Source organism: Zonotrichia leucophrys, chromosome 7, assembly GCF_028769735.1.
Source record: "Zonotrichia leucophrys gambelii isolate GWCS_2022_RI chromosome 7, RI_Zleu_2.0, whole genome shotgun sequence".
Lineage (NCBI taxonomy): Eukaryota > Metazoa > Chordata > Aves > Passeriformes > Passerellidae > Zonotrichia > Zonotrichia leucophrys.
The window spans coordinates 415,552-440,213 of NC_088177.1; the positions used below are offsets into that span (position 1 = coordinate 415,552).

Here is a 24,662-nt window from a genome sequence, read left to right on the forward strand (position 1 = left end):
CCCAAACAGAGTCTGAACGAGTTGTATCTGCATTTCCCATGGCGTGCATTGTTTGTAAGCCTTGGGAAGGAGTGGAAGCGAGCACGGGTGTGCCGGGGCCGGCGCTGCCCTGGCCGGGTCTGGCAGCAGGGTGAGCAGTGCCTGGGTGCTGCTGAGGCTCCAGTGTTCCCTCCGCTGCTCCCAGAGCCAGCTGGCATCTCCAGGAAAGGAACGCGTGGCTTAGCAGGTACTTGGCAAGTGATGGATGGCCGAGCAGGTGCGGGACACGGGGAGCCGTGGGCAGGGAGCAGTCACCGGCTCCAGCCTCCCAGAAAGGAAACTGGCAATTTTTCCTCTCTTGTTTTATTGCTCTGACACCCAAAGCTGCATATTCTATTAGATCCTGGCAGGTATTTTCTAACCCCCCTGCAGCATTTCCCAAGCAGTGAGGTGTGCAATATCTGCTGTGCTGTGTTTCAGTGCAATAGAACATCAACCCAGAGGGAATGCTGTGTTGGACTTCACTGCAATAAGATGTTGTAATTCTCATCACAATTAATCGAGGATGGGGTGACATGGAAGTCCTGAGTTTCTTCCGGGGATCTCTTTGAATGAGAATTGTAAAAAGAAGAAAGTACAAGAGCAGCTTTTTTTGGTGCTGTTTAACAGCCACTTGATCCCAGTACTGGGGTTTCATCTCTGCTGGGTCTGTACTGTGGTGGAGGGCAATTTGTTTTCTTGCAAAAAGAATTTAGTCAGATGATTTTTGCTTGTGCAGGTGCAATCACAGAATCCTAGAATGGCTTGGGTTGACAGGGACCTTAAAGCTTGTCCAGTTCCAGTGCCACCCCCTGCCATGGGCAGGGACACTTCCCATTGTCCCAGGCTGCTCCAAGCCCCGGCCAGCCTGCCCTGGAACACCGCCAGGGATGGAGCAGCCACAGGTTCTCTGGGCAACCCGTGCCAGTGCTTTTCTTCCTAGCATCTAATCTAAATCTCTTTTAGTTCAAACCCATTCAGATACTGCAGAAACGCTGCAAACTGTTCAACACCTTGCTGTTCAGGGGTGATTCGGTGCAGCCCGATGGAGAAGGCCCGGGGCAGGTGCCAAAAGGCACCGATGGGGATTTGGCAAAACTCCCGAGACTAAAAATCGTGCTTGTCCCTGGGCCGCTTTTGCGCATCCCTGCGGGCACAAGCCCCGAGGGCGGCGCGGCTGCGGCGCGGAGCGGAGCGGGGCCGGGAGCGGGGCCGAGCGGAGCGGGGCCGGGGGAGCTCCGGGAGCGGGGCCGGGAGCGGGGCCGGGGCCGAGCGGAGCGGGGCCGGGAGCGGGGCCGGGAGCGGGGCCGGGGCAGCCCCGGGAGCGGGGCCGGGAGCGGGGCCGAGCGGGGCGGGGGCTCGGGGGGCCCCTCGCTGTCCCCGCTCCGCTCCCGGCGCCGCCCGGGCCCCGCTGCCCGTCCCGGGGGGCGGCGGAGCCGAGCCCGAGCCCTCATCCCCGGCCCGGGCAGCGGGGGCCGAGCGGGGCGGGGGTCCGGGCGGGGCCGGCGCGGGCCCCTCCCCGCCAAAGCCGCTAAAGCCGCGGGCGGCGGGGCCGGTGAGCGGCACCGGCGGGGGAGCAGCGCCGGCACCGGCCCCGAGCGGCACCGGGAGCGGCACCGGCCCTGGCACCGGCCCCGGGGCCATGCGGGGCGCGCCCGGCTCCGCGCTGCGGGCGGCGCTGCCGCTGCTGGGCGCCGCCGTGTCCCTCTGCGCAGGTACGGCGGCACCGGGAGCTCCGGGAGAGGCACCGGGAGCCGGGGGGCGGCACCGGGAGCGGTACCGGGAGCGCGATGGTCGTGGCGCTGCGCTAGAGCCCCGCTTATCCATCCCGGCCGTGCGCCCGTCGCCGTTCGGGGGTTCGGGCGCTCGGTGCCCCTAATCCCGGCCGCTGTACCGGTAACTGGGTCAGCGGGGATTTACCGGAGCGGCATCCCTGATCCCCGGGGCTTCCCGCGGCATCCCTGATCCCCGGGGCTGCTCGGGACAGGTCTCGCACGGAGCGGCCCCGGTGCCGGTGGGAGGATCTGTCCCGGTGCCCGGCGCTGCCCGTGCCCCGGCGGAGGCGGCCGGGTCCCTCCGCACAGGTAGCGCAGGTGCTGGGAGAGCTCCCTGCCCTCCATCGGCCCTTTACAGCCCAAACCGCGCTCCCCAGCAGCGCTCTGCGAACCAGCGGTAAGCAAGGCAGCGTGACACAGAATATTTTACAGTTTTGCTGTTAGGTTTATTGGGTTTTACCTTTCTCTCCGTGTTTTCACCAGAGTAGTTTCTCTGTGTGGTGCTCGTTCGCAGAGAGGGGAGGTCAGAGCCGCAGGTGCGGGAAGGACCGTGCCCCATCCATCCTGCTTTGGGCAGGGAGGAGGGCAGAGCCCAGCTGTGGGCTGGATGTGCTTCTGTGTGGTGCTGCACATCTGGCAGCCTCTGGTCCCTCCTCGGGGTGTAAATCCTGCTCTGTAAGAGCGCTCCTTGTTTCTCTGGAGCTGTGCTGTGTTTGGCGTGCCCAGGGACGGCAGCCCGGTGTGCCCGCGGTGAGCCCGAGCCGTGCGGCGCCGCGGCTGTCACCGGCTCCCTCGGGAGAGCCTCCGGAGCGCTCGGGGACCGCGCTGGGGTTGGTTGTTTGTGAATCAAGCTTGCACCGCTTTGCTCTCCGCAGGGCCGTGCAGGGTCCTCTCCTCCTGCCCGCCCCAGAGCCTGGCTCAGGCCTGGCTGTGCACAAACCAGACAGGCAGATGTGGCAATAGAGGGGACAGGCAGTGACTGTCTGGGTGGAAAATTCCTTGTCAAAGCCCCCAGATGTGACTGAGGAGCGCTCAGTGCTGGGGACTCTCTTGTGCAAGCAGCTCCAGCCTTGCCGTGGGTCAGAGCTGTGGGCCTGGCTTATCTCAGCTGCTCCCTGGAGTTTGTACCCTCAGCCCCCGCGGGCTGGACCAGCAGGCTCTGCCTCAGCTCTGTGCAAGAGCTGCAGGACACAAAACCCTGCACTCACAGCACTCTGCTGTGTCACTCGTGTCCCATAAAACCTTCCCCAGGATCCCTCGCCTGCTCAAACCCAAAAATGCCCTTTGGCTGCTTGTTCCACCAAAAGTCATTTCCCTGGGTGCTGTAGCCCTTTCCTTGCCCTGTCAATGTTAATTCCAATGCCTGGACCCAGCTCCTGCCTGCTGGGTTTTACCTTGGCTGCTGAGCTTTTCCAGAATGGGGATTTTGAGCATCCAGTATCTTCCTTCCCAAATAATGATACCTGCAAATATTTGTAAAATCATTCCCCAGATGTTTATTTAAGAAATCAAAACTCTGGAACTCTGTGATGTCTCTCATTCAAAGACATTTTCTTCTCAATTCTAGAACAAATACTTTTCCTCTATTTTCTACAACTGTCTAGTTTTTGTCCTGTTTGGTATCAGCCCTTCTTACAGTATATTTATATAGGGAACTTTTCCTCCAACTATTTTCCTTCAGAGCCCTCTCCAGAGGGAGAACTTCTCCATATTTTTCATTATAGTCCAAAAATCAGGTTTGGGTTTTTTTTTTTTTTTAAGACCAGTCATTGCTCAAAATTCTGGTTTTGCCTTCTGAAGAAATGTGTTACAAGAGAATCAATTTGTCACCTCCATGGCTGGGCTGGATCTGTCCCTGCTGGGCTGAGGGTCCCCTGGCCCTGCTGGAGGGGAGGGTGGGCTGCACGGGGGGCTCTGGGCTGGGGGCTGCTGCCTCTGCCGTGCCTGTGGCACCTGCTGGGGGTCCCCAGGCACGGGTGGGGTGGGCTGTGCTCGCTGGGTACACCTGGAGAGGAGAGGAGAGGAGAGGAGAGGAGAGATTCCTCCTGCCTGTGTCACCTGGGCTGCCCAGGGCTATTGAGTGCCTGTGAAATGCTGAGTACCTGACCCCACTCATCCTCTAGGTGTGAGCTATGATCCCTTCATAGAACCCTCACACCCCTCCAGAACTGCCTTTGATGTGACAGCTGAGTTTCTTAATGCCTGATCCCCTTGCTGTCTGTCCTGGAACTCCTCCTGCTTCTCCTGTGCCCTTCTGAGGTAGCGTCTGATCCCGCATGGCAGAGCAGGGCTGCGTCCTCTCCTGTGTCTCTGCTCTCCCCACGAGCTGCAGCTGCAGCATTCCCCGGGGTAGGGACAGCCCTCTGTCCCCAGAGGGTGAGGGTGTGCTGTCCTGCTCGGGCACAGCTGAGCTGTTCTGTGGGATATTGCTGTCCCTGGCTGTTCTGTGGGATGTTGCTGTCCCTGGTTGTTCTGTGGGATGTCGCTGTCCCTGGCTGGTTGTTCTGTGGGATATTGCTGTCCCTGGCTGTTCTGTGGGATGTTGCTGTCCCTGGTTGTTCTGTGTGGTTTGGTGTCGCTGCCCCTGGCTGTTGGTGCCCCAGCACGGGCAGTGGTGGAGTCCCCATCCCTGCAGAGCCCCACACCCTGTGGCTGTGGCACTCGGGGACCCAGTGGGTCAGCAGTGACCTCAGCAGAGATGAGGAGCAGTTGGACTCGGTCTCAGAGGCCTTTCCAATCCAAACAATTCTGTGATTCTGTGGTGAAGTTGTTTTGCAATGCTCTGAAGTCAGTCCCACTCGTGCCTTCAGCAGCCCCCGTTACCCACTGCCCCTGCAGCTCCTGGAGCTCCCAGACCAGCCCTGGGGCAGAGCCTGGCAGGGGAGCTGCTGCTGCTCCTCTCGGACCAGCCCCATGGCCACAGCCCCAGAGGCTGAGCTGCTGCTCCTGCCCCAGCCCGGCAGGCTGAGCTTCTCTGCCATGGCCAGTTCCCAGCAATTCTGCATTTGGAGAGCAAGGGCTGTGCCAGACCCACGCCCTCCCACAGTGCCATTACTGGGACTTCTTGTCCTGGCTCCGTCACCAGCATTGGGCTGCACCATGGCAAACAGCCAGGCTGTGATTTTTGGGATCTCCTTTGAGCCCCTTGGTCCATGGTGAGACTTTTGCCAGCCGGGTCCCTTCTGAGCCCGGTCAGTGAGGTCCAGGTGTGTGTCCTGGACACACATCTGCACCCCTGCCCAGGGATGGAGGTGCCAGGGGCAGCTGTGTCCTGGCACTGGGGTCTGTGCCCGTGGGGAGAGCCCACAGTCATGGGAGCCCCAGGTCTGTCACTTGGAAATGAAATCAAAGTGTATCTAGAAGGGCACAACAGACAATGACCATAAAAAATGATCAAAGATGGAAACGTTCTGGATATTCAGCATTTCCTCCCATCAGGACACTTAGATCTTTGTTTTCCAATTTAATTTTGAAATGCCCCACTGCTAGCTGTGGTGAGTAGTGATGGATTATGACTTTGTGGAAGATTAGAGCCCTGTTAATCTGTGTAGTAAAAAGTCTGTGCTGAGATGTAGAACCTTGTGTGGCTCATGAGAGAGGGCAGGTCTGGGCTTTGCTCCCCAGAGATTTTAGTTAATAAACTCTGTTAAAAAACAGAGTTTTGGCTTTCAGTTTTCTGTTAGCCCCACGTATGTGGGCTTGAGTTAAGTGTTCAGTTCCTTCCATTTAACTGTGGAAGTTGCACTGTCTATGAATGTGTTTGAATTATTCATTGTCCTCACGGAGCTGGGTTTGCACCCCTGCTCTTCCATCCCTGCTCCCCAGCAGTGTCACCCTTGCTCCTCAGCTATGGGTGATTGCTGTGCTTGGGGCTGGCACTCGCTGCCAGGGCTGGAGCACACAGACCCATCTCAGTTATCAGTGATTCCTGTGTTATCAGTGATTCCTGTGTTACCAGTGACTCCTGTGTTGGGGCTGGCACTCGCTGCCAGGGCTGGAGCACACAGACCCATCTCCTGTGTTTGCTGGGCTCAGGTGCTGGCCCTGCTCCTCCTGCCCAAAGGCTCATTGCAGGCCGTGTCTGCCTGTCCTCTGTGTTTCTGCCAGTGGCACTGAGAGCTAAAAGGCAGGAAATGTCGCTTTTTAGGGAGGTCAGGCAGATTATTTTCTTCTCTGAACACCAAGTCGTCCTGCCCTTGGTGCATGGTGGGACTCATCCAAGAATCTGCTGTGTAGTCCCAGCTCCTACTGCAGTAACAGCAGGAAAAATGTCCTTGGAAGCCATGAATGTGTTAAAAACGCCAGACCCAGGACCCCTCTGCTCCTGGGGTGTGTGTGTACCCAAAATCTGCTGTCCTTGTGTGCCAGTGGGCATCTCCTGTGCCCCTCTGCCAGCTCATGTACCCAAAATCTGCTGTCCTTGTGTGCCACAGTGGGCATCTCCCGTGCCCCTCTGCCAGCTCATGAACCCAAAATCTGCCATCCTTGTGTGCCACAGTGGGCACATCCTGTGTCCCTCTGCCAGCTCGTGTACCCAAAATCTGCTGTCCTTGTGTGCCACAGTGGGCACATCCTGTGCCCCTCTGCCAGCTCGTGTACCCAAAATCTGCTGTCCTTGTGTGCCAGTGGGCATCTCCCGTGCCCCTCTGCCAGCTGGTGTTCTCCTGCTGCTGTGGGGCCCTGCGGGTGCCGCTGCCCTGGCAGGGGTCCCTCTGTCCCTGAGCCTGTCCCTGCCTCCTGTCCCTGCCAGAGGGAGCCTGAGGGGTCCCTGCCTGCCCCCCTGCCCTGGCCCAGCTCTCCGGGCAGCCCTGGAGGACAGCCCAGGGCCTGCAGGATGGGGATGGGCTCAGGGAGCTCAGGGCACACCGGGGGTGATGCTGCACAGCTCCATGCCCAGGGGCTGGCACAGCCTGTGCCCAGGCCTGGATGCCTGGCGTGCTCCCTGCAGCCATGGCGTGCCTCAGTCGTTCACTTTCTCCTCATTTCTCAACCAGAGAATGGAATGGTTTAAGGGAATTGTTGTGCTAGAGTCAGCAGAGGAGTCCTGTTCGTTACCAGATTAAAGAGTGCCTTATTTTGAAAGTTTAGGGGCACATTTTCTGCCTGCCTCTGTGATGCTTTAACTCTGTGACTGTCACCTTGCTCATTCCTTGGTTTCCAGGGGGTGTGAGTCCTGGCCTTTGCCCTGAGACAGAGCATCCCCAATGCCAGGCTGTGCTCAGGGATGCCCTTGGGGAGGGAGGGAGCATTTCCTGCTGCACAGAGGATTTCAGGCAGTGGTTTCCCATTCAATCTCTCCCTCGTGCTCTGAGGGAGGGAAGCAGCTCCAAGGTGGTGCTGGCTGGGCAGTGAGAGGAGCTGTCCCATCACTGCGGGCTGAGGGAATGCCCTGCCGGCCGCTCTGGGACAGCACGGGGCACAGCAGGGCAGGAACGATCCGGGTGTGTGGGTGGAACTCGGGACACATCCCCGGGGCTGTGGGTGGGCTGGGATGGAGCTGACCTGGGCAAGCCTCTGCAGTGGAGGGAGTGTCTGTGAATGGCCAGGAGCAGCCCTGGGGCGTTCCTGATGGAGCAGAACGGATAAAGCACAGCTCTGGTGGGTGCTGTGTCCCTGAGGGTGTCAGTGGGGCTGTGACACCGGGCTGTGGAGCAGCAGTGGTGGCACAGGTGTGTGAGGAGCTCTGTGGGAGCACAGTGGGGCTGTGACACCGGGTTTGTCACCCCCTCACAGCCTCCCTGGACACCAGGTTTGTCACCCCCTGCTCAGCAGGGTGGCAGTGGGAAACCCCTGGATCTTGCCAAGGGAATGTGCAAAATGTGCAGTCCAGGCTGCTCCCCCGATTCCACAAGAGCTGAGGCAGCTGAAGTGCCACAGGTGCAAGAAACCTGAGTTTTTATGGCTGTATTCAATAATCACCTTCCTGCTCTGTTCACAAAGGGTTCTGGGTGGACACAAGTGCTCTGGAAGCAGGGTCAGGGATTTGCACCTGGTTTGTGATTTCTGTCAGTTTTTCTGCATGAGAAGTCAGCCAGCAGCACAGGCAGGTGTCTGAGCAACCTGAGGCTTCTGCTTTTGTAGAATTATATTTGAAAGTGGTCTCTGACAGTCTTCTGTGAGGAAAGTGCTTTGTCTTTCCTGCAACTCCAACTCTCATCATGTCTCTGAGCAGATTCAGCCACAGTTTTCCATTTCCCCCTGTGTGAGGGCAGGATTTGGTGGTGCAGAGCCCTGGTGGTTGTGGCAATGGCTCTCAGTGTGGTCAGGGTGAGGGTGCAGGGCTCCCCAACCATCCTCCACTCACCCCATGCTTGTGGGGCTGCTCGGGATGGGCAGGGACAGTTTTGATCCCCTCTGCTCTCCAGTAATCTGCAATAACAGGGCATGGATAAATCTGTCAGTCATCCACTGCAGATGACGTAATAAAGATAATTTTCCATTTTATTTTTAGACTGTGAGAAAGGGACAAAAACACCATAATGACGTGTCTAAAGCCCTGAAGACACTTGCAACATCTTAGACTCATTTCCTCAATAATGCCTTTATTTTGCAGTTGTGGTGATGATGTGTCTGTTTTCCTTCTGCTAGATCTCTAATTTATTTGGGTCTGGTGAGCCTTTCCCCTGGCAGCAGCTGTGGGAGCAGCGTTTGGGGAGAGGTTTGGCTGTGTGCAGTGTGTGATGGATGGCGCCTGCTCCTGTGCTGAGGAGAGCTGAGGGTTGGTGCTGGCACGCCTCACCCAGCACAGACACCGTGCCAGGGAGGGCTGTGGGGTGCCCGAGTGCAGATAAACCCCCAGCTGCCAATGCAGGGGGGTGGCACAGGGTGGGGGCTGTCGTAAGGGGAGCAAAGAGGGGCACAGAGACAGAGATGAGATTTGTGCTGATGTGTGTCAGGAGTTCTGTGCTCCTCTGGGTACCTGGGATTGTGGAATCGTGGAATGGTTTAGGCTGGAAGCCCTCTAAGGTCATTGAGCCCAGCTGTGCCCCCAGCACTGGCAAGCCCACCACCAGCCCATGTTTTACTTTTCAGTTCTCTCTTATCCTTAGAGAAAAGAAAGTCCCTCTCCCCCACAATTCCAAAGGAAGCAGAGATTTATGGCTGAAGTGATTGTCCTGAGTAGAGCAGGGCTCAGACTGGCAGAGCTGGAGGGTGGCCTGGACAAGGTGGCCTGGACAAGGTGCCTCATCTCAGGGCACATGGGGAGGAGGAGGAGGAGTCTGTCCCTGTGCCTGTGCCCGTGCTGGGGTGCTGTGTGTGTTTCCCCTGGCTCGGGGCTGTCACCCAGGCAGCCCTGGCACAGCTGGGCTGGGGTGGCACACCTGCTGCGGGCAGGTGATGGGACAGGCAAGGGGTGCTGTGGTTTTGGGAGCCAGCTTTCAGGGGAGCTGCTTTTTGGGGTGGCAATTCTTCTGCACCACAAAAGACAGATGACATCCCTAAAATCCCCTGGGACTGAGATTTAAACACTTGTCACCTGTGGGTGCTGGGGACCCATGCTGCAGGTGTGCCCTGGCACCGGCTGCAGCCCAGCACCCCGTTCCCAGCACCCCGTTCCCAGCCCCAACCCCGTGCCAGAGCTCACGGGGTGCCCTGGCAGGCAGCTGGCACGGTGCCCTGGGGCTCTGCGTGCCCCCACACAGCCGTGCCCAGCTGTGCCCCGTTGCAGGCCTGCAGTGCGTGTGCCAGCTGTGCGAGCACACCAACTTCACGTGCCACACGGAGGGCGCCTGCTGGGCCTCGGTGATGCTGACCAACGGGCGCGAGGAGGTGGTCAAGTCCTGCGTGTCCCTGCCCGAGCTGCACGCCCAGGTCTTCTGCCACAGCTCCAAGAACGTCACCCGCACCGAGTGCTGCTACACCGACTTCTGCAACAACATCACGCTGCGCCTGCCCCTCGGTGAGTGCCGAGCTGGCCCGGGTGGGGGGCACACTGCTGGGGGCTGGGGGGCACGTTCTGAACCAGACTGGGGGGCGCACTGCGGGCTGGGGCTCCCTGGGCACACTCTGTCCTGGGCTGGGCACACCGCGGGCTGGGGGGCACACTCTGTCCTGGGTTGGGGGCTCCCTGGGCACACTCTGTCCTGGGCTGGGGGCTCCCTGGGCACACAGTGGGCTGGGGGCTGCCTGCGCACACTGCTCCCAGCTGCACTCACACAGCCAACCACAAACTGCAGCTCTGCCATTACCTGCAGTTTCCTGCCTTTCTAAGGGTGTCCCAGCGCTGGCCTCCATGCCCCATGGGCGCTGTCCTGGGGCAGAGCAGTGGGGCACCCCGAGGCACTGCTGGGACCCCTTTGGCACAGGCAGTTCCAGCAGTGTGAGCCTGGGGTGGCCCTGGTGGACATGAGCAGCCTGAGGGGCAGCTGGTCTGTGGTGTCACAGCAGTGTCACAGCAGTGACACCCCAGTGCCCTGCTCAGCAGGGCTGGGAAGGAAGCTGTGAGATTCCAGCTCCCAATGACAGGGAGGACAAAGGTTGGCACTCCCGGGAGCCCCGTGTGTCACCCGGCTGGTGCAGTGTGTGAGGCTGCCAGGCTCAACGTTGTTGATTTGGTGCTTTCTAAAAATAAATATTTATACTATTTTTAGCACAATTTTAGTTTAATTTTTTCTTCTTTCCAAGATTTGGAAAGAAAATCCCAATTTTGTGTTTATTCCAGGCTTTTTTTAAAAAAAGTGTAAAATACACTATTTTATCAGATAGTCGCTTTTTATATACTTACAACAGTGAGATATGTTGCAGGTAATAAAGATGCAAATTAACACACAATTTAAAATTATAGTTTGAATTTAAGAAGCTCTCATGTAGTTCTTAATGGCATTTGAAAGGCTGTTGCTGGGCAGACCATGGGGGAGCCTTGGGCACTGTCACCTCCTGGTGAACCCTGGTGCCAGCCTCACCTGTGCCGTGGGGCAGGAATCAGCGTTGTTTAATTGGTGTAAGGATGATTTGTATGATGCCTGTATCCCCACAGACAGCTGGGAATACAAGCATCATCAAGTCACCCTAGGACGTTGTTTTTCTTTCAGCTGACCACGGAAGGGACATGCTAATTGTGGTCATGCTCTAGAAATAAAGTGCCATGGTGGTTTTTCCAAGCTGGGAAGAAAGCTGCTATTTCTAGAGGAGCAGTGGAGGCACATCTGCTGTTCCAGCACTTGAGCTGGGACTTGCAAAACCTCTGGTCTCATATTTCAGTCCCCAAAAAAATGGGATGAATTGTTACCCTGAGCCCTTTGCTCCAAAGGTTCAGGGGAACCCGTGTGAATGGGAACTGTGGCAGTGCAGTGAGGTTTCTGTGCTGGAACTGTGGCGGTGCAGTGGGGTTTCTGTGCTGGAACTGTGGCATTTCTGTGCAGGAATGCACTCACTGCTGGCCATGCAGCCAGGGCAGGGGCACAGCTCACGGCTGGGGCAGGGTCTGCACTGAGCCTGGGGCCATGCCCTGCCCAGGCCCTTTGCACAGAGCAGCTCCTGCTGGTCAAACCTCCTGACGATTTTTCTTTTGTCACTGTTTTTGTTACTGCGGTGGCCCAGGAACAAGAAACTCGTGTTTTGTTCATGTCGTGTTGTTTTCCAGCAGCTGGGGGGAAGCACTGACGTGGTGTGGTCAGCGTCTCCTGCGTGTTTGTCTTCAGCCAGGGAGGAATGAGCCTCACTCCCACCGGGAATGGGTCTGACAAGGCCTGCAGGGAGGAGGCTGGCTGGGATGGCTCAGGGCAAGGGCTGGACAGCCAGGGGACAGCTCATGCCCTGTGCTCTGTGCCCGCTGTGAGCCCGTCCTGCTGTCCTGCTCAGAGCCACCCCTGCTGTCCTGCAGTGTCCCCTGCTCAGAGCCACCCCTGCTGTCCTGCAGTGTCCCCTGCACAGAGCCAGTCCCTGCTCAGAGCCACCCCTGCTGTCCCACACAGCGTCCCCTGCACAGTCTGGGGTGGCAGGGCTGGCTCAGTGAGGTGCCAGAGCTCCTGGGGCAGGGGGGATCCCTCTGTGTTGTTCTCCATCCCTGTTTCCCTCAGCCCTGTGGAAACAGAATGAAAAGGATTTAGGAGATCCTGGCGTATCAGTTAACAAGCAGCAGTTCCAAGGAGGAATCCTGCTCATAAATCCTCTTACAAACTTCCTGGGTCACCCCTGGAGCAGCCTCTTGAAGTCATCAAAGGAAAGCCTGTGCACACAATGTTCCAGCTTTGTGTTCAGGAGGGTTGGGTTGTGCTGGTGAGCAGATGTGTGGTGCTGACTGCAGGAGGGAGGCAGTGGGTGCTGAGCCTGTTTGCTGCTGCCTTGGAGACCCCACATTGCCGTGCTCACGCTCAAACTCCAGGCTGTGGTGTGCTTGAGGCCCAGCTTCTCCCTGAAGGGAAGGAGTGACCTGGCATGGGGTGGAGTTTGTGATTCTTACATCTGCTGCAGCTCTGGGATCTCGTTTGTACTCACAGTTCTGAGTGTTGAGGGGTTTTTTTATAGCTCATATTTCTGGTTTGTTTCATTTGAGGGGAAAGCACTGGTTGATTTTTCTTTTAAACTTATATTTTGGGGACATTAAAGGAAACGTGTGTGTTCCTGTGCAAGTGAATCCCTCAGCAGTGTCTTCCTAGAGCTTCTTGCTGTAGAGCTCCTTGGGTGGTGGTCAGAGTGCTGGCCTGAGAGCAGAACAGGTGGTGTGTGGGGGAAAGGCTCCATCACTTACAGACACGTGGTCTGTCCTGTCTGTCCTGTCTGTCTGGCCTGTCCTGTCTGTCTGGTCTGTTCTGTCTCCTGGCCAGGACAATGGTGGGACAGCATTGAGTAGAGGAAAGGAGACTCAGGGCTGACCTTATCACTCTCTGCAGCTCCCTGAAAGGTGCCTGTGCTCAGCTGGGGCTCGGCTCTTTCTCCAGGCCCGACAAGAGGTCTCAGTCTCAAGCTGCACCAAGGGAAATATAGGTTGGATATTAGGAAAAAGTTTTTCACAGAAAGGATGATAAAGTTCTGGAATGGTCTGCCTGGGGAGGGGTGCAGCCACCATCCCTGGATGTGTTTAACAAAGCCTGGATGTGGCACTCAGTGCCAGGGTTTACTTGAGGTGCTGGGGCTGGGTTGGACTCGATGGTATTGAAGGTCTCTTCCAACCTGGTGATTCTGTGAATTCTGCGATTGTGTGATTGTGTGACCGCTGCGGTGTCCCAGCCCAGCGGGTCCCTGTGTCATGCCACTGTGTCACTCTCCGGTGTCTGTCTGTCTGTCTGTCTGTCTGTCCCAGCAGCAGCAGCAGGGCCCTCAGGCGGTGCAGGGAGGCTCCGGGCGGCGCTGCTGGTGGCCGTGGCGGTGCCGCTCGGTCGGTGTGTCACTGTCTGTCTGTCTGTCCAGCAGCAGCAGCAGGGCTCGGGGGTGCCGCTCGGTCGGTTGTCACTGTCTGTCTGTCTGTCTGTCTGTCTGTCTGTCTGTCCAGCAGCAGCAGCCAGCAGCCCCTCGGCGGTGCCGCTCGGTCCGTGTGTCACTCTGTCTGTCTGTCTGTCTGTCTGTCCCAGCAGCAGCAGCAGCCCCCTCGGGCGGTGCCGCTCGGTCCGTGTGTCACTCTGTCTGTCTGTCCCAGCAGCAGCAGCCCCCTCGGGCGGTGCCGCTCGGTCCGTGTGTCACTCTGTCTGTCTGTCTGTCTGTCCAGCAGCATCGGGCCCAGGCGTGCAGGAGGCCCGGGCGCGCTGCTGGCGCCGTGGCGGTGCCGCTCGGTCGTGTGTCACTGTCTGTCTGTCTGTCTGTCTGTCCCAGCAGCAGCAGCAGCCGCCTCGGGCGGTGCAGGGAGGCTCCGGGCGGCGCTGCTGGCCGCCGTGGCGGTGCCGCTCGGTCCGTGTGTCACTGTCTGTCTGTCTGTCTGTCTGTCCCAGCAGCAGCAGCCCCCTCGGGCGGTGCCGCTCGGTCCGTGTGTCACTCTGTCTGTCTGTCTGTCTGTCCCAGCAGCAGCAGCCCCCTCGGGCGGTGCCGCTCGGTCCGTGTGTCACTCTGTGTGTCTGTCTGTCTGTCCCAGCAGCAGCAGCAGCAGCCCCCTCGGGCGGTGCCGCTCGGTCCGTGTGTCACTCTGTCTGTCTGTCTGTCTGTCCCAGCAGCAGCAGCAGCCCCCTCGGGCGGTGCCGCTCGGTCCGTGTGTCACTCTGTCTGTCTGTCTGTCTGTCCCAGCAGCAGCAGCCCCCTCGGGCGGTGCCGCTCGGTCCGTGTGTCACTCTGTCTGTCCCAGCAGCAGCAGCAGCCCCCTCGGGCGGTGCCGCTCGGTCCGTGTGTCACTCTCTGTCTGTCTGTCTGTCCCAGCAGCAGCAGGGCCCTCGGGCGGTGCCGCTCGGTCCGTGTGTCACTCTGTGTGTCTGTCTGTCTGTCCCAGCAGCAGCAGCCCCCTCGGGCGGTGCGGGCCGGCTCCGGGCGGCGCTGCTGGCCGCCGTGGCCGTGCCGCTGGCGCTGCTGGCGCTGCTGGCCGCGCTGCTCGCCCGCTCGGCCCGGGGCTGGCGGCGCCGCCCGCCCAGCGTGGAGGAGCCGCCGTGCGAGGGCAGCCTGGCGGGCACGGGCAGGACGCTCAAGGACCTCATCTCCGACATGACCACCTCGGGCTCCGGCTCCGGTACGTGCGGGCCCCGGGGGCTCTGCCCAAACGCAGCAGTTCGGTTCTCTATCGGAATGGAGGCGTTGGAAACGGGAACTGAGTAATCAGAACCACGCGTGGAACCCAGCGCTGCCGGCTGGTGCGGCGTGGCAGACAAAGAAAGGTGCGAAGCTCACCTGAGTGGCTCAGGATGCTGCTTCCCCCTTTTTTTGTTTTGTGTTTCATAGCAGAATAATGTTCCTCCAAATTCTTGTTTTGAGCAGAACATTAATCTTTTTAACATTTTCCCCATTTCTGCTCTGATGCCTCCATTGCTATTGAGAACTTGTTAAACCAAAGAAACCTAAAAATGAGGTGGGAAATCACAAATTCCAGCTCATTTGAACAGTGATGTACAGCCCAACTTTCCCTAACTAGAGCTTTTATTGAAAAGTATGTAAACTATGCTTGCTTTTATTTGTAAGTGAAAAATGCACAAATGGTGCCTAATTTAATTTATTTCCGTGAGCTGCATACCTCCGAGGATTAAGTTGTTGTTCTTCCCTAATGCCTTTTCGCAGCTCTAATGAGCAGACTTTGGCGTTATTTATGCTGAAGTTTCAACAGTTCCCAGCCATCCCTGAGACAGGAACAGGGCTGGACTTGAGCAGCGCCAGAGCTCCATGCATCGGGGTGATTTGTTCTGATTTCAGCCAAAGTCAAGGTTGCAGTTATTAAAAAAAAAAGAATCCTTGTTTTAAGTCTCCAACAAACAGAGAATCAAACCAAACCAGGCAGGGTTCTTTGTGGCTGGCAAAGCACAGTGGAGCTGCTATAATAATTTATTTTTATTTTCAAAAATTTCAGCCAGAGTAGAGCAACTAATTGACTGCAGGACAGCTGCAGTCTGTATCAAACCAAATGGAGTAGTTTGGGCCAAATTTTAAGGTTTTTACTGGGGTTTAAAATGTTTTTTCTATGTACAGACACTGGGAAGTGACATCAAAAAGTCTGATTTGAGGAGATACTGGCTGGGAGAGGATTTTCCCTTGGCACGGTTGGGAAGCAAAGCCGTGGGTGCAGCTCTGGGAGAGGGCAGTGCTGGGGTTTGAGGCCCCAGCTGAGCCATTTCACAGCCCCCTCCTCTCGTTTCCCCAGGCCTGCCTCTGCTGGTGCAGAGAACCATCGCCAGGACTATCGTGCTGCAGGAGATCGTGGGCAAGGGACGCTTTGGGGAGGTGTGGCACGGCAAGTGGTGCGGGGAGGACGTGGCTGTGAAAATCTTCTCCTCCAGAGACGAGCGGTCGTGGTTCCGGGAGGCAGAGATTTACCAGACAGTGATGCTGAGGCACGAGAACATCCTGGGCTTCATCGCTGCTGACAACAAGGGTGAGCAGCACGGGGCTGCCTGCCTCCTGCACGGCTCTGTGCCACAGACATCTTTTATGGAAACCCTTTCCTCAGGACTTTTCCTCCTGAGAAGCTGGGAGGCCTCAGGAACAAAATGCAAACAATGGTTATCTGCTGCTGTGGGATGCAACAGGTGCATCTGGGATTGGTCTCATGGGGTTGTTTCTAATGAATGGCCAATCACAGTCAGCTGGCTCGGACTCTCTGTCCCAGACACAAGCCTTTGTGATCATTCCTATTCTATTCTTAGCCAGCCTTCTGATGAAATCCTTTCTTCTATTCTTTTAGTATAGTTTTAATGTAATATATCTCATAAAATAATCAATCAGCCTTCTGAAACATGGGGTCAGATCCTCATCTCTCCCCTCATCCTGGGACCCCTGTGAACACGGTCACAGCTCTGCCAGCCCAAACAGCTCTGATTCTGTGTGCTGGGCTGGGTAATTGTTGGACTCAGTGCTCCTGGAGTGCCTCCCAGCCCCAGTGGTGACACTCACTGAACCCTGAGTGTCTGTCCCAGCACAGCTTCTGCTGCCCCAGCTCCATCTGAAACACAGCCCTGGGCTCTTCCCTGGCACACCTCCTTGCTGGCATTCCCCAAAAAGGGGAAGCTAACATTTCCCTAGCTAACATTGCTGTGAAAAACGCCAATCACTTGTTTTTAAAATTTTGGAAGTTTAATAGTAATAAAATGGTTATAAAAATAGTAATACAATTAGAGTAATAATAATTGGACAATTTGGATTAGGACAATGTGAGACAATAGAGACAAAGAGTTATGGATGGCCGAGTACCTTTTCTGGGCAGCACGAGCCTGAAGGAGCCCAAAAAAGGACACCTGTTAACAGAGGATTAACCCTTAAAAGCAACAACCTGTTGCATATTCATACATTTCATACATGATGCATAAATTCCATTCAAACACAAGATTCTGTCTGGGCAGTGTCAGCTTCTTCCTCTGAATCCTGACAGCACCTTCGAGGTGGGAAGAAGTTAGTTTCTTCTGATAATGGAGCAATCAATTCTTTTTCTCTGAAAGATTCAGGTGTCCTGTGGCTGCTATCTCAGTGTGAGTCCTTTCTTTAAAAAAAGCATCCTTCATAGCATAGTTTCTATTTTAACTTTTTTTTTTATAACCTAAAACTATATTTAACACGCTACTTAAGAGAATTAATACAGCATTACTTTCTAAGACAACACATATAATATTCATTCTAATATTTGCAAAAAACCAGTCATAAAAGACATGCATTTTTCCCAATTTCTAGTACTGCTGCTCCCTCTGTCTAGATAACGGGACGTGGACTCAGCTGTGGCTTGTCTCGGAGTACCATGAGCAGGGCTCGCTGTTTGACTACCTGAACAGGGGCACAGTGACCGTGGAGGGCATGGTCAGGCTGGCACTGTCCGTGGCCAGCGGCCTGGCACACCTGCACATGGAGATCGTGGGCACGCAAGGCAAGTGCTGCCCTCCCGCTGTCCTTCGGGTGTTTTGAGGAGCTTCGGTGCTCTCACAGACCTTCGGGGTGCCGTGGTGCCGTGAAGCGTTCTCTCTCCACGCTGCTGACGCCAGGGGAACAGTGTGGGTGAGAGTGCTGCAGTGCAGGCAGGGCAGAGGGACGTGCCCTCCCCTTCCACTGTCTGCACTCTGCCCATGCCTCTGAAGAGATGCCTACAGAAGCAGCTCTGCTGAAGGGGAGTGAGCGCTAATGAAGGAAAAACTTGGAGAAATTTCTTCATGGGAAGGCTTGTCCAGCCCTGGCTCAGGTTGCCCTGGGCAGTGGCGGGGTAAAATCTGTGGATGTGGCACTAGGGGAAATGGGTTAGTGGTGGCCTTGTCAGTGCTGAGGAATGGTGGGACTTGGTGGTCTTGGAGGGTTTTTCCAACCCAATCCCTTCAGTGATTCTGTAATTTTCTAAATGAATTTGGATGGTGAACTTCCAGTTTCTCTTTTTGTGTTTTATTCCTGAAATACAGATATTGAAAAAAAAATGCTCCTGAAGTTTTCTTTTGAAGTTGAGAACATTTAGCAGAGCTTTGCTTGTTCAAAATAGGCTTCTATATTTCTATAGGGTACAGTAAGAGAAGTGAATAAAACTGTTTTACATCCTTGCTCCTTATATTAAATCCACACTGTTGTTACCAAAACTGGAGGCGGTTTCTCTTGCTGTGAGCAGGGAAGCCAGCGATCGCTCACCGGGATCTGAAATCCAAGAACATCCTGGTGAAGAGGAACGAGACCTGCGCCATCGCCGACCTGGGGCTGGCGGTGAAGCACGACTCGGTGCTCAACACCATCGACATCCCCCAGAACCCCCGCGTGGGCACCCGCAGGTGGGTGAGACCCTGCACCCCCAGAACAGCCCCCAGAACCCCAGCGTGGGCACCCGCAGGTGGGTGAGACCCTGCACCCCCAGAGCAGCCCCCAGAACCCCAGCGTGGGCACCCGCAGGTGGGTGAGACCCTGCACCCCCAGAACAGCCCCCAGAACCCCAGCGTGGGCACCCGCAGGTGGGTGAGACCCTGCAGATCCAGAACAGCCCCCAGAACCCCAGTGTGGGCACCCGCAGGTGGGTGAGACCCTGCACCCCCAGAGCAGCCCCCAGAACCCCAGCGTGGGCACCCACAGGTGGGTCGGGCACTGCAGCCCCTGGGCATGGCCCCTCGCAGCCCTGGCCCCATCAGCCACGTCCCCTCTGCCCTGGCACCGGGCAGGGATGGCCGCAGCCCCGTGGGGAGGGAGGGAGGGAGGCTGGCTGGGTGGGTGGGGGAGGCTGCAGACCCTGCTGTGGATGGCGCTCCCTGCCCCAGGTAAGGCATCATGTGCTGGTCACCCCGGTGCTCTGGGCTGGGCAGGGCACAGCTGCCAGCCAGCGCCACGAGGGCTCACAGGGCTCCCTGTCAGCACAGCTGTGCCTTTGGTAGGAGCTGCCCCAGCAGAGTGACCCCGTGTGCCCCACAGGTACATGGCCCCCGAGATCCTGGAGGACGCGATGAACACCAACATCTTTGAGTCCTTCAAGCGGGCAGACATCTACTCCCTGGGGCTGGTGTACTGGGAGATTGCCCGCAGGTGCTCCGTCGGAGGTGAGGCTTTGCCCGTTCCCCCGGTCCCCGATGGGTTTGTGTTGGAGGGGACAGTAGAGCCCTCCCGTTGCACCCCCTGCCATGGGCACCTGCACAGTAATACATCTCCCCAGGGGTCACCGAGGAGTACCAGCTGCCTTACTACGACCTTGTGCCTTCCGACCCTTCAATAGAAGATATGAGAAGGGTTGTCTGTGAACAGAAGCTCAGACCAAGTATTCCAAACCAGTGGCAGAGCTGTGAGGTAAAAGGAATTTTCTAGTTTATTATAGGTTCATTTTGTATGGGTTTTTTTTTCTAGTTTTATTTTGTTATTTGTATTTTCAAGTTTAAGTCAAGACAGAATTTTTCAGTGAGAGATAGGGCACTCAATGCCCAGCTTCTACTGAAATTTAGAAGCTTCAGATGTCTAGCTGTCCTTCAGATCAATACAGAAAAAACTCTCTGTACCAAGTGCTCGATGCTGTCCAAGGCAGCTCTTAATTGATGCTGCTGCTGTTGTGTCACTGTTTCAGAGCACTGCACTTTATCTGCCTGTATTAAAACCGGAAAGCAGGGGGTGGTGGTTGTATCTCTGGGTGTTGTTTGTCCCTCTGCAGACCCTGTCTGTACCCTGGTCCCATTTCTGCTCCCCACACCCTGTTTGTTTCCAGGTCCAGTTTCCTTCCCCAGCCCCTGTTTGTACCTGGTGCCATTTCTATCCCCCAGCCCCTGTCTGTACCCTGGGTCCCATTTCTATCCCCAGCCCCTGTGTGTACCAGCTCCTGTTTCAGTCCCCACACGCCCTGTTTGTTCCCAGGTCCAATTTCTGTCCCCACACCCTGTTTGTACCCTGGGTCCTATTTATATCCCCCAGCCCCTGTTTGTACCCAGGTCCCATCTCTGTCCCCAGCCCCTCTCTGCACCCTGATCCCATTTCCATCCTCCAGTCCCTGTCTGTACCCATTGCCATTCCCATCCCCAGCCCCTGTCCGTACCCTCTCTGTCCCCATCCCCTGTCCGTACCCATTCCCTGTCCCCATCCCCATCCCCTGTCTGTCCCCTCTCTGTCCCCATCCCCATCCCCTGTCTGTCCCCTCTCTGTCCCCATCCCCTGTCCGTCCCCTCTCTGTCCCCATGCCCATCCCCTGTCCGTCCCCTCTCTGTCCCCATGCCCAGCCCCCGCTGAGTGCCCGCTGGTGCCCGGCAGGCGCTGCGGGTGCTGGGCCGGCTGATGCGGGAGTGCTGGCGTGCCAGCGGTGCCGCGCGTCTCACGGCGCTGCGCGTCAAGAAAACCATCTCTCAGCTCTGCGTGCCCGAGGACTGCAAGGCCTGACAGCCCGGGGACAGGGGCCGGGGGTGCTGTGCTGCCCGGCTCCCCAGCGCGGCAGGGTTGGTGTTTCTGCTCTACCTCAGACGGCGCGGGCGGTGCCCAGCTCCGGCGCTGTGCCCGGCCCTGGCACCGCGCTCCTCGGGGTTTGGGTTTGGTGCAGCAAGTCCGTGACTTGCTCTGGCTTGGCTCGGTAAATCAGACACCGGTGAATGGCAGGAAGGAGCTTACAGCATCATGGCACTGTAAAAATACCTTTTGCTGTTGCGCTTTTCATCCTTGTCAGACCCCAAACGCCCTGGAAGTGTCTGGTGTTGGTTAAAGCCTGTTTGTGAGACAAACCTCATGTTCTGTCCTCAAACCAAGAAAAAGACCAAATTAACCCAGATTTTTACCTGTTTTTTTTTTTTTTAAATTTTATTTCAGGGATTTGAAAAGTGGTTGTCAGTAAATGCATTTTGAATTACTGTATTTATAATTAACCAAGCAATTTAAAAATATGAAAATTCCACTAAGTGTGTAGACTGTGAGCAAAACCATTGAGTCAGTTCGCTATTAACATTTATTTTTATTGTCTCAATTTCACATACAATGTCATGGTTAAAAATTGAGTTGTTTTACTCTGTCTTTTGTTCATTGAACAGATCAATGAAGGGACAACTTTTCCTTTTAACAGTTGTTAGGAAAAATAATAGAGGCAACAATTTTCTGTTAGCTGTGAAGGGATGGAACAGGAGAAATTCTACCTAAATGGAGAAAATATTTATTTTTAGCAATGTTTTTCCAATCACTGGCAGCAATTTTTTAGTGCCTTTTGATGTATTAGGGGGAAGCTTTAACAAAAGCCAGTGCAATGTGTTCAGAGGTTTCTTACAGAATTCTGTAACAGCACCAGGCTGGTGATGAATATTTACATTTTTGACCAGGTTTCCATAATATCAGAAGCCAGCAACGTGAGTTGCTGTGTTAAAATTCAACAGTGTTCTGGCGTTTTGTGAATGGCCCGCATATTTGAATATAGTGTTGGAGTGTTCTTAATAGGCAAAATTATACATTTTGTATATGGTTCTTTACATGTTTCTAAATCCATCTGGCCCATGGGAATTAATCCCAGAGATGCTTCCAGAATAGCAAAGCTTTGCAGAAATCTGGTGTGGGCCCCATAGCTCTGTGACAGGATCTGTGGGTGCAAAATCTCTTCCCTGAGCTATTGCAGGGAAGAATGGGTTAAACTTTTACTGAGTGTGGGTCAGCAGTGCCATCCATTCCTCAGGCTTCACCCTGCTGTGCTCACCCTCAGGGTGATGTGGGTGCTTGCTGGCTGTGGGTGCCTTTGGGCAGCTGGAGAGCTCAGCCTGCAGGGCTCTGAGTGCTGCAGCATGGCACTGCAGCTTGCTCCTGTCTGCTGCAGCCCAGCCCTGCAGCCCAGCCCTGCAGCTTGCTCCTGTCTGCTGCAGCCCAGCCCTGCAGCCCAGCCCTGCAGCTTGCTCCTGTCTGCTGCAGCCCAGCCCTGCAGCCCGCTCCCCTCTGCTGCAGCCAGCAATGCTGCATGCTGGCTTCTCACCCCTCACCAAGGCTGCCTTAGGGATCCACGGCAGGGGATGGGCTTGGAGCAGCCTGGTCCATGGAAGGTGTCCCTGCGAGGCAAAACCAGACGGGCTTTGAGGTCTCTGCCGACCCAAACCGTTCTGGGGTTCTGTGATTCAGTTCCTGTGTGCTTCAAGTGCATGAAGTCCCCGTGCAGCTCAGTGATGTGACTCTGCAGGCTGTTTGAGGGGTGATCTTGGCAGCTGCATGATCCAAAGCCTGGTGCTGACTTGACTATCGAAAAAAATTGCAAAGCTAAGGCCCAGCATCTGTTCTTGTAGTATGTGCAAGAACATACTATCTTAAATAGGAAGAATCAAAGCTTTATTTTTTTTTTTTAAAGTGGGAAAAGAGTTTCAGTCTTCAGTTTCTCCCCTGGAGCCTCTGAAAATTGTTGACCAGCCCAGTAATTTGAACAAGACCCTGTTGGTGCCTGGCTGGGAAGTGTGGGTGGAGGATGCTCAGGCTCAGCTGCTCCTCACACAGGTCACAGCTCCAGCCCCAGAAGTGCTTTAACCTTTTCCCTGGACACAGCTCTTGGCATCAGACATTATGGTCTGTTTGCCCTGGCTTTTCACCCAACTCAGTATTTTTGCTCTGGTTTTCTTTTCTCTTTTGTTGTTGAGAGGTGAATGCACATTTTGATGGATTGGAGTTGAGCGTAACTGAGCCAAGGGGCTGATGTTGTGTTGAGCTCTGAAATGTTTGTAAACTCTAAAGTCCTTTAGAAAAACTCCAAAGAACCCTTGTTTTAGTGGCCTTTTCCCTCCCTGTGGGTTTGTCTTGGTCTAATTTAAGCACAGAGGTTATGCCAAGACACTTCTGTGCAGTTTAGGGAGGCTTAGGTTTCCTCAGAGGTCACAATGCTCCTGATAATCTTCACTTAAAGCAAAAGTTCTTAATGAAATGAAAAAAATGAAGATTTTCAAGGTCAAGGATGCTCAAAACCTTCAGTTACCACATTCAGCTTCTCCTAATTGATGCTTTAACTGGGGGGGGAATAACCAATATTTTATAATTTGCTTCTAATAACAATCTCAAGTTTAATGTAGGGATTATGCACTGAAAGGGAAAGTTAATTAATGTTTCCTGTAATGCCTAATTTTTTTTTGTATTACTTGAACTGCTGCCCCCACACACTCCTTTAGAAATTCAGGCTGTAATCTCTTTTGCACTCTTATAATTTGCACTTAATCAAGCTCATTCCCTCACATGACACTATAAAGAATCCTACAGTATTTTAGCAACTGCTGTGTCACTCTGCTTGGTACTAGATTCATTTTAGAATTCTAGAATCACTAGAATTACGAATAAATGGGTTTATAAGTATGCCCAGTCCCCACAGTGGGTCTGGGCTTTGAGCAGGGCGAGTTCTCCTCAGTTCCTGGAGCTCCTGTGCCAGGGTGGGCTCGAGGCTGCCCCAGCTCAGGGGAGGGAGGAGTTTGGGCTTTGCTTGGGGCAGCATCACAGCACAGGGCCAGGGTGGCACTGGGGGTGCTGCTGGGACAGGTGGGCACTGGGCGCTGCAGGTGGGCACACCCTGGGCACTCCTTTGGGTGCACAGGGACGGGCACAGCCTCTGGTGCTGGTGAAAGGTATGGCTCAAACCCCTGCCCTGGGTCAGTGAGGATGTATTGGGGTGTCCTTGGGGTGTCCTTGAGCCATCCCTGGGGATCCCAGGGCCAGCACCTGGGTGTCCCCAGCAGCCCTGCATGTCTGTCCCTCCTCTGCCCCTGGCTGTGTGTCTGTGATCCCAGGGACCATCCCCACAGGCCGTGGGACCCCAACTCCCCAAAGCTTTTAGGGAAAGATGTCCACGTTCTGCTCCAATGGCAGAGCAATATTTATGAATGTACAGGGAATAAGCACCGAGGTACAATATATTTCTACAGAATATAAGAAATGTGCAATAAATTGTAACTTACACTGAATGTATTTTTGGCATAAATGGACCAGATGCGTTTTGAATGTAGCTATGACATTGTGTCTAAGCCTGCTGTGGTTCTCAGTCCCTTAGAAAAACGTGTCATGTTTTGTCAATCTACAAACCATTTCCTCAGTTGTCTGTTTTTAAAAGAAGCGTGAGTATTTTATCTGGAACACTGTTATATTTCTGAACTAAGTATGGCAGTGCAATGCTAACTTCAACCCTCGTGTTGTGAAATATCTGATCTGTGTAAACTGCAGAGTTATTTTTAAAACTATTGCTAAAGTTATTGCTTGATATTGCAGCTGCCTGGATGTAAATAATGGTTTAGCTGTTGTATTTTGTATGCGGATTTGGGGAAGACGTGGCAATTTTAATAAATTCAGCATACTCTGCCCTTGTGCTCCCGTGGCCTGAAACTGTTCTTATGTTCATCGTGTGAGGGGAGGAGGATTGAGCCTGTAGAACCCTTTCTTCATGTCTCTTGCACCTACACCAGTGTGAGCTCTCCCCCAGCTCCCTTTCACACAGCACTCCTGATCCTGCTCTTCCCCCTAGTGAGATTTTCAGTGCTGCAAACCTGAGTGGCACCGGCCCACTCTGAGTACTCAATTCTGGAGTGTGCATGCCTGAAAATCCCCCTGACACAGCCATAATCCGGGAATTTAAGTCAGATTTTAACTTAATGCACGTCAAAATGAAATCTGCTGTGCTGTGACCCAAGAAACTTCGGTGGCTTTTGAAGGATACTGTGGGTTGGTTTTTCCCCCTTAACAAGAGCTTTGCATTGCAGCAGTTACTCGTGCTCTCTCTGCTCCCTGCCCGTCTCCAGGCCGGTGTCACCGTCACGGCGGTGGCTGTGCCCGGTTCCGATGGGGCTCACGGTGAGCATCGGCTGCCATCCCTCGGCCAGCACGGCCCCGGGGAGCTGCGTGCTGCCCCTAGAGCACCGGGGGCATCTCCTCACCCGGCCCCGGGAGCTGCGTGCTGCCCTGGAGCAC

At 55.2% G+C, this 24,662-nt stretch overlaps 1 protein-coding gene across 1 annotated transcript; it reads left to right on the plus strand.

Moving 5' to 3' along the window:
• Positions 1 to 1,606: 1,606 nt before the first annotated feature.
• On the plus strand, positions 1,607 to 24,057 carry ACVR1C (activin A receptor type 1C). The gene is made up of 9 exons (XM_064717873.1): positions 1,607 to 1,733; positions 9,463 to 9,693; positions 14,146 to 14,379; positions 15,499 to 15,729; positions 17,041 to 17,208; positions 17,929 to 18,085; positions 18,714 to 18,838; positions 18,952 to 19,082; positions 20,028 to 24,057. Exons 1-9 carry the CDS (start codon positions 1,661 to 1,663, stop codon positions 20,151 to 20,153), a joined length of 1,476 nt encoding a protein of 491 aa, XP_064573943.1. The 5' UTR covers positions 1,607 to 1,660; the 3' UTR covers positions 20,154 to 24,057.
• Positions 24,058 to 24,662: the final 605 nt, after the last annotated feature.

Excerpts from the sequence above, each read along its gene's own strand:
- ACVR1C (XM_064717873.1), top strand. The coding sequence starts at position 1,661 with ATGCGGGGCGCGCCCGGCTCCGCGCTGCGGGCGGCGCTGCCGCTGCTG. Across the intron at positions 18,839-18,951 it reads CCGCAGGTGCTCCGTCGGAG|GGGTCACCGAGGAGTACCAG; the intron begins GTGAGGCTTTGC and ends ACATCTCCCCAG. Across the intron at positions 19,083-20,027 it reads ACCAGTGGCAGAGCTGTGAG|GCGCTGCGGGTGCTGGGCCG; the intron begins GTAAAAGGAATT and ends GGTGCCCGGCAG.